Raw genomic sequence first — 16202 nt, forward strand, 5'->3', positions numbered from 1 at the left:
GTGGACCTCTTAGGCAGAGTTTTACTTTGGCAGGGTATCACATGGCAAAGTCCTAAGCTTTGAAGTGCATAAACTATAGCTTAATTCGGTCTCATTTTAGTGAAACTAGAGTTAACCATACTTACAAGAAAATGATTTATACACAAGAATATTAACTTATTAAGATGTTGGAGCAATAGATGTCTGTATATGACAATTTTGTATGGTCTGTTTCTCTTTAATCAGACTTGCTTTGCCCATCCATAAATAGCTGCTAGGTGTAAGAAGTAAACCCACTTGGCCCTGTCCTGCACTTCCTTGAATTTATATAGATTATTTCTTATTTGCCCTTGTCTTCCCTGCTTTTCCCATTTTCGTTTTACTCTATACCTAAAACTCACCTCAGACCCCTTAGCTCTGATGATCCATTTGGAGTCGGTTCTGTGGTTTGAACTCAGCATTATTCCACAAACAAAATTCTGATGTTAACTTCTGCCTTTAAACACTGAGGCTTGGGACACCTGGGTGGCTCAGTCGGTTAAGCTGCAGTCTCCAGCTCAGGTCATGACCCCAGGGTCCTGGGATCCAGTCCTCCTTCAGGCTCCTTGCTCAGCAGGGAGCCTGCTTCTCTTTCTGCCTCTGCCTGCCACTCTGCCTGCTTGTGTGTGCGCTCTCTCTCTCTCCCTCTCTCTCACTCTGACAAATAAATAAATAAATAAATAAAATATTTAAAAAATAAAACAAAACACTGAGGCTTCTGGTGAGAGCTACAGTGAACCCTTACAGCTTTCCCCTTAGAGATGGAGAATCAAATGTCTTCCCAATTAGCCCCATTGGGACCTCTGCCTCTCTCCCTGCCTGCTTCCTTTCTTCTTTCCTTCCTCCTTTTTATTCCTTCCAAGAAAATTGAGCATATACTATGTCAGGCACTGTAGTTGGCACTGGGAATAGATAGTAGTAAACAAAACAGATACATTGCCTACTCTCTTCAAGTTTATAGTCCTGTAGGAGTAAGACAGCAATCACATCATCACACACAGATCATTAGAATGATGCTACTACGTGAAAATAACACCACATAATCAGAGGGTAAAAACAGGGTACCTAATCTGGCCTGAGAATTGGAAAAACCCTTTCTAAGGAATACCTGAAAGATGCATATGCATTTTTCAGGAAAAGGGGAAAGAAGAGCTTTTTGGAAAAAGGGACAGTAGGATCTGAATTGAGAAGGAGTTTGGCTCATTGGAGGAACAGAGAAGGCCAGCACAACTTGGGTTAGAGAAGAGTAGTTGGAGATTGAACTATAAAGATAAGAGCCAAATCACGCTGTGCCTTCTAGGTCTTACCACTCCCCCGCTACGGGAACTCACTGAAGAGTGACAGGATGTGGCTCCTGGGTTGAGAATGACTTGGAGGGGGCAGGAGTGGTTATGTGCTCTGGCAGGATGGGAAATGCCACCTCCTGGCTCCTCTCCACCTAGGGCATAAGCGAGGAATTGTGGTCAAATCTGGTTGGCAGAGATGAGCCCAGAACTACTGATGCCACAGCACCCCAAAACCCTTGCCTGATGTCCCCCTGTTGCTGTCAGCCTGAAGATTCCATAGGGACTCCCCACGAGGCTGTGTGTGGACAAGGTGAGCTCTAATCCTGATGGAAAATGGAACACATTTTGTTTCTAATATCACACTTGGCAGGGAAGCAGTTGCCGTTACTATCTTCTCTGACTCCTTGCAGCTTAGAATAGAACAGCTCTGCCTGTACTGTGATGAGGCCGACTGTGTGTGTGTGTATGTGTATGTGTGTGTATGTTTCTCAGCAATGGAGGATCAGTTCCCAACAGAAGGAAGCCATTTGGTCCTGCCTGCACTGGGACACAGCAAGGGGATGAGTCACCTAGGCCCTCAACCTTTGCAAAGAAAGGTGGTTAGAATTCCCAGAAAGCTGAAAGCATGAGACAAGGACCTCCAAAACAAAGGCTCAGGGGGTAACCATAGCTTTGTGTGCCAGGTTCTGATCCAGCAGATCCAACCACCCACTAGACCCAGAGCCTCTCCTCTGCATATACCTCTCCTGGCCACTGATGGACAACAAGCCTTGGCAATCTGGGACTCCTGAGATGACTTCTTATTGGGCTGCAAATGAGCAAGTGTACTAGGACAGTAGTGTTACCGCTTCCACCCCCTGTGTTACCACTTATCCCTAGAAGCTAAGACCTTACTACCATATTCCTTCCTTCATTTAGACGATCTGTCACCAGCATTGCCCAGTTCCCAGCACTGTTCGGTTCCTTTGACAGTAAGACTGTCAAAACTACCCACGTCCTGGTTTATGCAGACCAGGATGCAAAGTTTCTTCAACACTGTGAATGCAACTGATACATGGAGGTGATTGCTACTCACAGCCCAAGTTTCTTCCAAGCAGGTGTACTTGTTTCCTGCATTAGAGACAAGGTTTTCCATATATAGATGCTATGCTATAAGTAACCTGAGAGCCTGTACTCTTGTTAAAGGAAAATCAGTGAGAGTTCTGCCTCTGTAAAGATTGTCTTAATCTCAGCCTAGTTGCCATTCAGCATTGATCTCCTGGTCCCAAGCTCCTAGGACCAGCTCCAGAGAACTCGAGTTTTCATGAAACTGAAATGCTCAGGGCTCTTCAACTGTCAACTGAATTGGATTATTTGTCTTCTCTGTTCTGATAGCCCACAAAGCTTACTTCTTTAAGGAAAGAAAATGTTTATCTGGTCCAAGTTTGAGACTACATACCTCAGCTGAAGGATTTATTTTCCTCTGCCCCACTCAAGACTTGAAGGTGGCACCTTCAACCTATAATGGGGGTTATCTTGTTACCTGTCACCTCTTTCTTGAGCCAGTTTTCCCAGGAACTTGATCCTAATGGGTGAAAATAGGAGTCATCCATGCTTTCTGGCCATGCAAATTTACTTTTCAAGTGATGGTTGTCTTGGACCTCTACAACTTGCAACAATCATTCTCAAACTTTATTGTGCATCAGAACTACCTGGAGGGCTTGTTAAACCACATAGTTGAGCCCCTGCCCCCAGAGTTTCTGATTTAGGAGGTTCCAGGTAGGACCCAAGAATTTGCATTTCTGACAAGCATCCAGGTGATGCTGAATCTGCTAGACTGGAACTGAGAACCATTGTCTTAAGCCAGGGCCCTATGTCAGAAGGGGTCATCTTGTCCCAGACAGAGCTAAAGATGACTCTCTAGGGCAGACAGTGGTTTTGTGCCCATGTCTAGGGTCTGCCCATATGGAGCTTCCATTCTGGTGGAGGAAAACAGATTATAGTCAGAGGATGACTAGATGAGATCCAGGAATTGTGTAGAAGTGAGAGGACCAGATAGATATTTGTTTCAACTCAGAAATTCACACCTAGTTGCTGTATGTGTTTCATTTCAACCCACCAAGTCACTGTTGCCCATTTACAACTCTGATTCTAGTCCAAAGGAAATCTTGGTCCTCCTTTGTGATACTCCTACCTTGTTCCTGCCTCAGGACATTTGCATTTGCTATTCTCCCTATCTGAAAGCTCTTCCTCTAAAGGGTAGCATGGTTTTCTTTCCCATTCATTCAAACCTCCTCCTAGAATGTCATCTCAGCAAGGTTTTTCCAGTCCACCCCATTTAAGATAGCACATTTGTCACTCTGCTTCTTTGCCCTGCTTTATTTTTTCTTCAAAGCACTTAACACTATTTAATTTATTTTCTTAGAGATCTTATTTATTTGAGAGAGAGCACAAGAGAGAGCATGAGCAGGGGAAGGACAGAAGCAGGCTCCCTGCTGAGCAGGGAGCTGTATGTGGGACTCAATCCCAGGATGCTGGGATCAGGACCTGAGCCCAAGGCAAACACTTAACTGATTGAGCCACCCAGGCCTCCCTTGACTCATTTGTTTATTATCTGCTTTCCTCACTAGAATGTAAGCTCCATGAAGACTGACAAGTTTGTTTTTTTTTTTTTCCCCAATCCTGGATCCCCTTGAGTCTAGGACAGTGCATAACATATAATAGGTGCTCTGTATTTGTTGGCTGAATATTGGAAACCTATAGTATGCTGTTTCCTATTCTCTTGGGTGAGAGTCACAGCTGGATGACTGCCATGCCTATCTCTCATTCCTAAATGTCCTGGTACACCATTAGTAGCATCATTAACATGATCTTTATCCTCTTCATCATCTCATCACAGTGGTCTAAATGTAGATCTGTACCCACTCCATAGTCATGACACCAACTTTGTAGTAGTGAATGGGCTCATGGGTATGGCATACACCATCCTCTTGATTTTCCCCCATCTCTGCCAACCTTAGGTAATCATTGTTAAAGAAATCATCTGTCTTCATGAACTACTCAGCTTCCTGGCTATAGTATCTAGCTTTATCCTGGTTTGGAAGGTACTGTTCAAAACTTTCTGACTTCATTTAACTATCCACTACTTAAGAGGACTAATGGCCACAGCATCATGAACCAGGTACTTTAGAATACCTCAACTGGTTTACCGAAGTGCTCTTCCTATCTAGCTGCTACAGAATTATCTTTAAACATCTTCTGACACTTCTCTCCTCCAGAATACCTTCTTTTATAATAACTATAACTTTTGCACTTAATCTTTGCCTTCAGCTCAAGTCATGATCCTGGGGTCCTGGGGTCAAGCCCCACATCTGGCTCCCTGCTCAGTGGGAAGCTTGCTTCTCCCTCTCCCACTACCCATGCTTGTGTTCCCTCTCTCACTGTGTCTCTCTATGTCAAATAAATAGGATCTTAAAAAAAATTTTTTTAAATGATACATGAAGATAAAGCAAAAAGAATTATTTTTCTTATTCCTAGTTGATCTCACAGATAATAACTTGTTCAAAATAATAATAGCAACAATGTAGTCAATTACGTAAACTCACATATATCTATGCAGTTTACTCTTGAACAATTTGGGGGTGAAGGGCACAGGTGAAAATCTATGTATAACCTTTGATTTCCCCCAAAACTTAACTACAAATAGCCTACTGTTGACTAGAAGCCTTATCAATAACAATTGACATATTTTATATGTTTTATGTATTATATACTGTATTCTCACATTAAAGTAGGCTACAGAAAAGATAATGTTATTAAGAAAGCCATTAGTAACAGAAAATACATTTACAGGACAGTAAAAAAAATTGCACCTAAGTGGATCAGCATAATTCAAGCCAGTGTTGTTCAAGGGTGGGTTGTATACACCTATGTTATTTTTATATATAAGTAAAATGTACAAGGAATGGGAAGAAGGAATTTGGATTATTTTCTTATTATAGGTATTCACACCACATGTGAAGTGGTATAGTGCTATTTGAAAGTGGACTTGGATTAGTTGTAAGTGAAATATTGCAAACTCTAGGGCAACCACTAAAAAGGTAAGAGTATTACTGATATGCTGGGAAAGGAGAATGCAATCGTATAAAACGTTCAAGTAAAACCACAAAAGGCATGGGCGCCTGGGTGGCTCAGTGGGTTAAAGCCTCTGCCTTCGCCTCGGGTCATGATCCCAGGGTCCTGGGATGGAGCCCAGCATCCGGCTTTCTGCTCAGCAGGGAGCCTGCTTCCCCTTCTCTCTCTGCCTGCCTCTCTGCCTACTTGTGATCTCTGTCTGTCAAATAAATAAATAAAATCTTAAAAAAAAAGAAACCACAAAAGGCAGAAAAGAGAGTGGAAGACAAAAATATGAACAAAGAACAAGGGCAAAAATAGAAAACAGTTAATGAATATGGTAGATATTAATCCAAATGTATCAATAATCACTTTGGAATGTCAATGGTCTAAATGCATCAATTAATAAATAGATTGTCAGAGTGAATCAAAAACATGACCCAACTATATGTTTATCCATAAGAAACCCACTATAAATGTAAAGATACATATAGATTAAAAGTAGAGGGAGAAAAATATATCATGCTAAAGCTAATTTTTAGAAAGCAGTAGTAGCTCTATTAATTTCAGACAGAACAGACTTTGAAGTAAGGAAAGTTATCAAAGATAAAGAAAGGCATTGCATAATGATAAAGGAGTCATCTCTAAAAAGATATAACTGTCCTTAATGTGTACGTGTCTAACAATACAGCATCAAACTACCTGAGGCAAAAACCGGTAGCAGTGAAAGGGGAAAGAGAGAAAGAGATCCACCATCAGAACTGGAGATTTCAACACTCTTCTTTCTGAAAGCGACAGATTCAGGAGGTAGAGAATAGGCAAAGGCATAGTTGAACTCAACAACATCATCAATCAAATTAAATAAATGACGTCAACAGTTCATCCAACAACAGCAGAACACACATTTTTCTCAAGCTCACGTGGAACATTCACCAGGATAGCCCACATTCTGGGCCATAAAATACACCTTAACTAAAAGAACAGAAATCCATGGGGCACCTGGGTGATTCAGTTGTTAAGCGTCTGCCTTCAGATCAGGTCATGATCCCAGGGTCCTGGAATCAAGCCCCACATGGGGCTCCTCGCTCAGCAGGAAGCCTGCTTCTCCCTCTGCCACTCCTCCTGCTTGTGTTCCCTCTCTCGCTGTGTCTCTCTCTGTCAAATAAATAAATAAAATCTTAAAAAATAAATAACTAAATAAACAGAAATCCTACAATGTCTGCTCTCAGACCACGATGGAATTAAACTAGAAATCAGTAATAGAAAGATAACTGTGAGGCTATATGAGATTTAAACAACACATAAATCACACATAGGTCAAAGAAATTTAAATTTTCAAAAGAAATTTAAGAATATTTTGAATTAAATGAAAATGAAAACACAACTTAGCAAAATTTATTGGATGCGGTGGGAGCAGTGCTTAAAGGAAAATTTGTAATATTGAATGCATATAAGAGAAAGGAAGAAGGTCTAAAATCAATAATTGAAGTTTCCAACTTGGGAAACCATTAGAGAAGAGCACATTAAACCCAAAGCAAAAAAAAAAAAAAAAAGAGAGAGAGAGAGAGAGAGAGAGAGAAAATAAGAATTAGACCAGAAATTGGTGTGATTTCAGCCTACGATGATCTCAAGGTCACGAGGTTCAGCCCTGTGTCTCCCTCTTTGCTGGGTGTGGAACCTGCATAAGATTCTCTCTCTATGTCTTCCTCTGACCTTTCCTCCCCCAATGGAAAGGAAAAAAAAGAAAAGAGAGCAGAAATCAACAAAACTTTTGAAAAGAAAAAAAAAATCAATGAAACCACAAGCTGGTTCTTCAAAAAGATCAATAAAACCTATAAGCCTTTAATGAGGCTAAGTAAGGAAAAAAGAGAGAGGACACAAATTATTACTATCAGAAATAAAAGAGGGGATGTCACTGCAGATTCCAGGGAAATTAAAAGGATTATAAAAGAATACTCTAGCAAACCTGTGCCCACAAATTTAATAACCTAAATGAAGTGGACCAATTCCTTGAAAGACACAATGTTTCAAAACTCATACAAGAAGAAATAGGTGACTTGAATAGGCCTAAATCTATTAAAGAAATTGAACTAATAATAACTTTTCAAAAAAAATTAATAACTTGTCAAAAAGAAAGCACCAGGCCCAGATATATTCCTGGTGAATTCTGTCAAACATTTAAGGAAGAGATTTTGCCAGTTTTCTACAATCTCTTTCAGAAGACAGAAGCAGAGAAAAAACTTCTAAATCATTCTGTGAGCCAGCATTACCATAATACCAAAACCAGAAAAAGACATTAAAAGAAAAGACTACTACAGATCAATATCTCTTATGACGTAAGTGGAAATTTCTTTTCTATCTCTTAAATATAAAATGCAAAACTATACAATTCCTGGAAGATAATATAGGACAAAACCTAGGTGACCTTGGGGTATGGTGATGCTTTTTTAGATGCAATTCTGAAGATATTATTCATGGAAGAAATACAGTGGACCCTTGAACAACACAGGTTTGTACTATGGAGGTCCACATATACACAGATTTTCTATGGTACTGTAAACATATTTTCTCTTCCTTATGGCTTTCTTAATAACATTTTCTTTTCTCTAGCTCACTTTATTATAAAAGAATATAGTATATAATACATGCAACATACAACATACATGTCAATCAACTGTTTATGTTGTTGGTAAAGCTGCCAGTCAACAGTACGCTGTTAGTGCAGTTGGCCCTTGGACAACACAGGGCTTCAGGGCACCAACCCCTTGTGCAGTTGAAAATCAGCCTATTAACTTCTGACTCTCCACAAATTTAACTACTATTAGTGGTAACTATTAACTATGCACAAGGAAACCCATGCAGTTCAAACCCATGTCGTTTGAGTGTGAACTATAATTAAGTTTTTGGGAAGCCAAAATTTATACATAGCTTTTTAGACTGCATGGGGGTCGATGCCCCAACCCTCTCATTATTCAAGCACCAGCTACAATTGATAAACTCAACTTCATTACAATGAAACCTGTCATTCAGTGGAGTATAGTATGTTCATAGGGCTTTGCAGTCATTTTAAGTTTAGGGCATTTCCATCACCCACAGAAGAAATCCTGTCCTCATTAGCATTCACCCCTCATTTCCCCATAGCCCCAGGCAATTGCTAATCTACTCTCTGTCTTTATAGATCTGCCTGTTCTGGACATTTCATATAAATGGTATCATACGGTAGCAGTCTTTTGTGAATAGCTTCTTTCACCTAGCATAATGTTTTTAAGGTTTATCCATGTTATAGCATGTATCAGTACTTCCTTTTATTTTATTGTAATAGTCTATTGTATGGACATGCCACATTTTCATCAGTTGGTAGACATTTGGCCTGTTTGCACTTTTTGCCTATGATAAAACTGCTATGACCATTGGTGTACACATTTGTGTGTGTGTGTGTGTACATATGTTTTCATTTTCCTTGGCTGTATATCTAGGAGTGGAATTGCTAAGCCATATGGTAACTCTGTTTAACACAAGGAATTGCCAAACTGTTTTCCATAGTGACTATATAATTTTACATTTATACCAGCAATACACAGGGTTCCAGTTTCTCCCGGTCCTTTCCAATACTTGTTTATTTCCCCCTTTTTGTTTGTTTTTGTTTTTTTTAATAGTCCTTCTAATAGGTGTGAAGTTGAATCTCATTGTGGTTTCAATTTGCATTTTCCTAGTGATTGGTAATGTTGAGCATCATTTTATGTGCTTATTGGTTATTTGCATATTTTACTTAGAAAAATGTCTCTGTAAACCCTTGCCTATTTTTTGTTTTTTAATATTACAATTTTATTAGATATTTTGTTGAACAGAGTATGCTTTTTAAATGAGTAGACTTTGTTAGAGAAGTTCTAGGCTTACAGAAAATTGAGCAGATTGTACAGTTTCCTCTCCCATGGTCAGTTTCCATTTATTACTACTTGAATCGGTGTGGTCCATTTGTTACAAAGATAAGCCAATATTGATACATTATTATTGGCTAAAGTCCATAGTTGATATTAAATTTCACTCTTTATGTTGTAAGTTCTATGTCTTGACAAATACATAATGTCATGTATCCAGCATTATAGCATCATGGAGAGTAGTTTTACTGCCCTAACAATGCCTTGTGCTTCACTTATCCTTCTTCTCTACTCCCAGCCCTTGACAACCATTGATCTTTTTGCCATCTCTATAGTTTTACCTTTTCCAGAATGTCATTTCGTTGGAATCATACAGTATGTAGCCTTTCCAGACTGGCTTCTTTGACTAAGCAATATATATTTTAAGTTTCCTCTCTGCCTTTTCTTGGCTTGATAGGTCATTTCTTTTTATTGCTAAATAATATTCCATTGAATTGATATACCACAATTTATCCATTCACCTTTTGAGGGACATTTTGGTTGCTTCCAGTTTTGGGCAATTATGAATAAGCTGTTATGAACATATGTGTGCAGGTTTCTTTGTGGATCTAGTTTTTGGTCCATTTGGGTAAATACTTAGAGGAGTACGATTGCTGGAATATAATAAGGTTATATTCAGTTTTGTAAGAAACTGCCAAACTGCAATGACTGTACCATTTTGCATTCCCAACAAAAGATTAGGGTTCCTGTTGCTCTACATTCTTGTCAGAACTTGGTATTGTCAAGTTTTTTGTTTGTTTGTTTGTTTGTTTTTTGCTTTTTAGATGCCAGCCATTCTGATATGCAGTATATCTCACTGTTTTAATTTGTGGCTCTCGAATGAGAATGATGCAGAGCATCATTTTGTATGATTATTTGCCATCTGTATATCTTCACTGGTGAGGTATCTGTTCAGACTTTTTGCCCATTTTTGAACTGGGTTATTGTCTTTTTATTATCAAATGGGAAGAGTTATTTACATATTCTGGAAACCAGTCCCTTATCACATATATGATTTGCAAATTTTCTATCCTATTCTATAGATTGTCTTTTGATGGTAACATTTGCACCACAAAAGTTTTGTGTATTCCAGTGGCTTCATCTTAACTCTTACTAATTGCAGCCAGAATATACAGGGGCAGAAACAAAAATAAGTAAGAGGAAGAGCAGTAGGAAGAGCCAGGAGAGGAGAGACGCCTTTGGAGAGGCATTGCCACAAAGCCCTGGGTGGAGAGAGGAAGGAATAAAGAGGATGGAGGAAAAGAGGCACCTTTAGCTCTGGCCCAAGTTCCGGCGGTGGATGCCATTTGCTTTGTAGCCCTGGATTTTCTCTGAGAAGGGTATATACATGTAAAAGGAATTTTTGAGGTCCTTCTAAAGAAAATACCGGTGTTCAACGTTCCTCCAGGGCAGGGACTCTATTTCCTTTACCTTTTCATCTCTAAGCACCTAACACAAATCCCGGCAGAAAGACTTTCCGTAAATGTTTAGAGAGGCGGAAAGGTGAGAGAAAATGCATCAGGCCGGAGGGGGAAGTTTACTAGTTGTGGAGGGTGTTTGAAGGCAGGGCGTCTCAGTCAGTCCCCGCTAGGAAAAAGTTGTCTCCGAGAACAACCTGGGAGGCAACTAAATAATTTCTGATTCCCACTGTGTACAGGAGCTGAGGGTTCCCAAGACAGAGATGGGGACCCGAGAACCTTCTGTGGAGTGAAGAGACTAAGCTGATACCATATCTGAGCGGTCCTCGGGAGAAGGAGGGAGGGGAGGAGAAAGAGGAGAGGGAGGAGGTGGAGCCTCGGGACCAGCATCAGCCAGTGAAGGTTGGGAAGCCTCGCTTTCCCCCTCCCTCGTTGCCTCCACCTGGCTCCTCCCCGCGTTCGCCAAGCTCCCCTCCCCCTTCCCCAAGGACAGTCTGCAAGGAAGCCGCGGCGGAGGAGAGCTGAGACTAAAAGGCAAGAGGGGCCCTTGGGTAAAGACCCAGGGGGAAAGCCGAGAGCGAGGTGGGGATCACCGTGCTGGGAGGAGGCGGTGGGGAGAACTGGAAGGAGCGGACGGGAAAAGAAGAGGTGGTATGGCATGTGAAGCTGGACGGAAGAGGGGGGATGGGTATGGCCGTCGTGAAGAATCCTAGCTCTTGGGCTCAGCTCCCTCTGCTTGCACGCACAGTCCCCATCCCTGGAAACCAGGGATGGGTGAGTAGTGCTGGACCTCGTTGCCCTTGGCTGCCTGACTCCTATCCTGGCACTTGTCCAATTCAAATCAGTGCACCTGTGAGGTTGTCTCCCTGTATTTCTCCCTCCCGCGCGCTTATCTACACACATGTGATTTCATATTTAGATTTTATGCCTGTGTTTCTACGTGTGTGTCACTGTGAATCTGTAAGGATGCTTATAGACGAATCTGCGTACATTTGGTATTCCGTGCCTTTAGAACTGGTTTAGAGATGCAGAAGAATCCGAGCTGTGTTTGCAGGTCAGCACTCCTAACCTTCTCCCTTGTTATGGTGAATTCTCTCCCTCAGGGAAGCCCCCCAGGGGTGAAAGATCAGAGTGTGGGTTTGTAAGTGAGGAGCTCCCAGAGTGAATGAGAGGAATAAACTCAAGGGAAAGGGATCAGCATACTCACGTTTGTTCTTCTGTTCCCAAATTTTTGCCTTCTTATTTGCACTAGCTAGTTAGTCTTTCTTTTTTTGAGAACGGCAGAAAATTGAACATGAACACTCTAGTTATTAGGAGAGTGTCTCCATCCATGTTTGTTTATTGTATTTCTTTCACTGTTTGTCATTATATGCTTTTTAAAGTCCTATTTGTATCTGTATGTGTTAGAGTATGGAGCTATGTATCTAAGCATATTAAATAAAAGTTTTCATATGCCTGTGTGCATTTTGTATTGTTTGTCAGTTCCCTAATGCTTTCAGCAACGATTTATTGAACTGTGATGTGCACAGACTTCACCAGGCTTTGGAAAGCTGTGGAAGAGTTTTTAAAAAATGAACATGATCCCTCCCTGGAGGATTGTTCAGTCTAGTTAGGGAAAATGGCTTATAGCAATCATCTATCCCGGGGTCTGCAAACACTTTCTGTAAAAGGCCAGATAGTAAATATTTTAGTCTTTGCAGGCTATCTGGTCTCTGTCACCATAATCTACTCAGTTGTGGTAGTCAGAAGCAGCCATAAGATGATGTGTGAAAGAATGAGAGTGGTATGGATAATGAAATTTTAATTTTGTGCAATTTTAACATGTCATGAAATTGTTTTTTCAACCATTTAAAAACGTGAAAACGTTTCTTAGTTTGCTGCCATATGAAACTATAAAAGGGGTTAGATTTGGTCCATGTGCTATATAGCTTGCTGACTCCTGATCTAGTCCGACCTTCTTTTCAATATATGAGAAGCAATTTAAATACCACATAGGGGCGCCTGGGTGGCTTACCCGGTTAAGCAGCTGACTCTTAATTTCTGCTCCAGTCATGATCTCTGGGTCCTGGGATCTAGCCCCAAGATGGGCCCTGCCCTCAGCAGGGAGTCTGCTTGGGATTCTCTCTTTCCCTCTGTCCCTCCCCATTGTGTTCTTTCTCTCTCTCTCTCAAATAAATAATAAATTTTTTAAAATCACATAAAGTAGTGATTAAATGCTAAATGAATGATCCAGTACCAGACAATATGTGATGAGAGGAAGTCCCAAAAGAAACTCCTTGACCTGTGAGGTCATCAGTGAAGGCTTAATAGAGTTCGTATTAATAAGGTTGTGACTAGGACTGTTCTTAAATGATGGACTGGGCTATCGATCTGGGGAAAAGGGCCCAGGTGGCCTTCTGGATGTGGGATCAGTGTGCCCAAGTACACACATGGGGAGGAGCAAAGTAATGTTCAGGTGATGATGGAGCAGGAAATTCATGGGAGCAAAGGTTGAAGCGGTAGGCAAGGGCCAGATCATGGAAGCTTGGACCGCCAACCCAAGAAGTGAGCATGGATTACGTGTAGTTTGTGAGGCTCTGTGTCCTTTAATAATGCTATGTGTGTTTGTGTAGGTGTGTCTTCATGAGTGTCCCATTGCACGTATTTTATGGACACGTGTGTGGATTTGTGTGTTTATGTGACCTGTGTCTTTATCAGCAGCTCCCCTCCCCTGATTTCCCCAGATTCACAGCAGAAATAGGAGCTGTGCTTAAAGGTCATCAGGCCCTGTTCAGGTGAATGCATCCTCTCTCCACCGAGGCCCCAGGGTCTGCCGACCTTCTGTGGAGGTTTGTTTTGTGTCTTTGACAGAGTGGAGAAGGGAAACAAACAGAGGGAGAGCAGCTATTGTAGGCAATTCCGGTGGAGAGAGGCAGCAAGGATTGCAAAGAAGAGAAGGGTAAGGGCAGATAGAAGGGAGAAGAATAGGATTTGGTAACCATTTTGACTCTGAGAGTAAGGAGGAGATAAATTTAAAAATTTAGGTTTTAGCCTGGGTAACTGGGAGAGTGATGATTCTGTTGACATTTTAAGGATATGAAAGCGTGTCTTGTGTGTTCCTGTGAGAGAGATAAGTAAGACTTGCAGACAAAAATAGGAAGGTGGTCACATGTCAGGTGTCCCTATCCCTGCAAATGTGGCGATGATTCTGTTACTCTTCCCGCCAGATAACATGTGTGAGGTGCAAGGCCTGAAGGGGAGTCAGGCGACGCCCAGGAGGCAGGGAGCCTGAGAGCATGGGAGAAGCCCTGGAATGTCTTTAACTGTCCCTGAGCCTGAACCATTGATTTGTGCAAGCTCAAATGTGCATGTAAAACCTCAAACTCTAGTTCTAGCTTAGCTCGATTCCATACAACTGAACCCTGATCTTCACCGTAACCCAGCCTACCCTTGCTTTCCTGCTTCCATCTTGCTGGTTCTCAGTCAGTGCCCCAAACCTCATCGGAGTCTGCTGTCTGCAACAGCCTTTCCCCTCATGAAAGCCCCTCTCTTCCCTTGAGGCGAACTTGACTTTCCTCCCTGCTTTCTCATGGTCTGTTCGGTGGACTGCCCTTCCCCTTGACCTTAGCTTGTTCTCCAAATAGGTTCCAGTTGAGGTGGGAGGGATTAGCTAGGACCTTTGCGGTGCTGGGTTTGATTACTGTGACATTTCAGCCTGTCACTCTGCGGGGGTGTGGCCTTCCTCTGGAAGAAGTCCAAAGCACCCAGGCTGTAAATCCAGACTTAGTATAGTGAGGGAGTCTGACTGAGGCGGCTCTCACCAGTCAAACAGCCATTTCCCCGAGCACCTTGATCTACTTGTGTCTTAACAGGTCATTCCCTTGAATTTCAGAGTGGATCATGACCCATGAAGAGCACCATGCAGCCAAAACCCTGGGGATCGGCAAAGCCATCGCCGTGTTAACCTCTGGTGGAGATGCCCAAGGTAAGGAGGAAGGCGCTGCTTGGGGAGGGTCAAAAAACATGGCTGGTGGGCCCCCTTGAATTTCTTGACTCCCTTCACCTGTAGAACAAGAACTGTCCTCCTTAATGTCCTCCTGCTGTAGATTCACTCTAGAATCCTGGTTCTTCCCAAAATTCTCTGTCAGGTCTAAGTCCCCAAATGCTTCTGGATATTGTTTGCTCTAATTTACTCAAATCTTCATATAACTTCTTTCCAGGTTTCTCTGAAGATTTGGGACCATTTGGGTCTTTTGGTACCTAAAAGACAGGTGTTTCCTCAAGCCGCATTAGAAAGAGACTAAAGAGATAAAATTGTTGAGAAAGCAGTAGGTGGATTCATTTCTAGGACACCGAAGTAGTGGGGAAAGGGAGGGACCAGAATTGGGATTTGGTGGGCCCTAGCTAGAGCCTCAGTTATTGCCTCTGATGTCTGTGGGGCTGCTGCACTGACCAGGGTCCAGCATCTCATTCCGATAGCACATTCCCTTCTAGTAGGCACAGTTCCGCTCCGTTTTCTGTTTTCTCTGGCCTTTTCCTTCTCTTCCATTCCTCCAGCCCTCCAACAAACAGAAACAGCAGCAGCTAATTGGTACAGACCCATAGGGTGGGGTCTGGGGGTGGGGTGGACAGACAGCAAAGCCAGAGAGAACCACTTTCTGGGTTGAGTCCCAGAAACCTGGAAGTCAGGAAAATCAGGTATATGGCAAAATGAAGTGGGAGGTAGAGAATATGTGATTTTTTTTTCTCGTTTGATGGTCTCATGTATTCTAGTTTATAATGCCTTGAAGAGAGGCAGACTGTCTTTGAGAGGGACACCAGGACATGGACACTGTGCTGGAAAAAGAGAGAAGGAAAGAGATTTTAGCTGGTCTCCCCTTCACTCCACTCCTCTGTCTCTCTAGGCTTCCTAGACTTTGTGTTAAGCACCCATTTTGTTTGGGGCCTTGTCCTGTATGTTTTGAAAAAGTTGATTTCCTTGGGGAACTTACAGTTCTAGGAGGAGAGGTAACATACATTTCTAGAGTGTTGCTACATTTCTTCTGTGAGACTCATAAATAACAATAATCAAGTGTGCCTTAAGCAAGTAGAACCCACTTATATCACGACATGTTAGGCTTTAGTAGGACTAACCAGGGAAAAGTTCCCAGGCAAGGTAGATTTCAAGAAACTGAACTCTTCATTGAATGGATTCTTGCTTCAACAGTGCCTGGTACATAGTAAGTGCTAAATAAACATATTCCTAATTAAGTGCAAAGGGAATTATTGAGCACCTGTGTAGCAAGCAGGATGGTGGGCACTAAGGATACATTGATGAAAAGGTCACAGGTTGTCTTCACTCTTACAGTCCTTCTCATGAGTGTCATTAGTAAATCTAGACTTTAAATATGTTTTAAACTAATGTTTATTGAGTTACACCTGTGATATATATTATGAACACGAGAATGCTAGAACGAAGACACTTAGGGAAGAGGGCCAGAAGTCTGAGTTCG

At 41.8% G+C, this 16202-nt stretch overlaps 1 protein-coding gene across 4 annotated transcripts in view; it reads left to right on the top strand.

Annotated features, from left to right (window-relative positions):
- The window catches only part of LOC111157953 (phosphofructokinase, muscle), a 37197-nt gene that overhangs the window by 2034 nt on the left and 18961 nt on the right, over positions 1-16202 (top strand). For 2 of the 4 annotated variants that reach the window (XM_022519705.1, XM_022519706.1), the window contains exon 3: positions 14603-14695. In XM_022519705.1, the coding sequence (XP_022375413.1) occupies positions 14603-14695 (93 nt within the window). Of the gene's footprint in view, positions 1-11091; positions 11101-14507; positions 14696-16202 lie in introns of those variants that run through there. The other 2 variants (XM_022519708.1, XM_022519707.1) reach the window with 2 other exon arrangements.

This window comes from Enhydra lutris, unplaced genomic scaffold (genome assembly GCF_002288905.1).
Source record: "Enhydra lutris kenyoni isolate GAN:26980312 unplaced genomic scaffold, ASM228890v2 scaffoldscaffold56, whole genome shotgun sequence".
Taxonomy (NCBI): domain Eukaryota; kingdom Metazoa; phylum Chordata; class Mammalia; order Carnivora; family Mustelidae; genus Enhydra; species Enhydra lutris.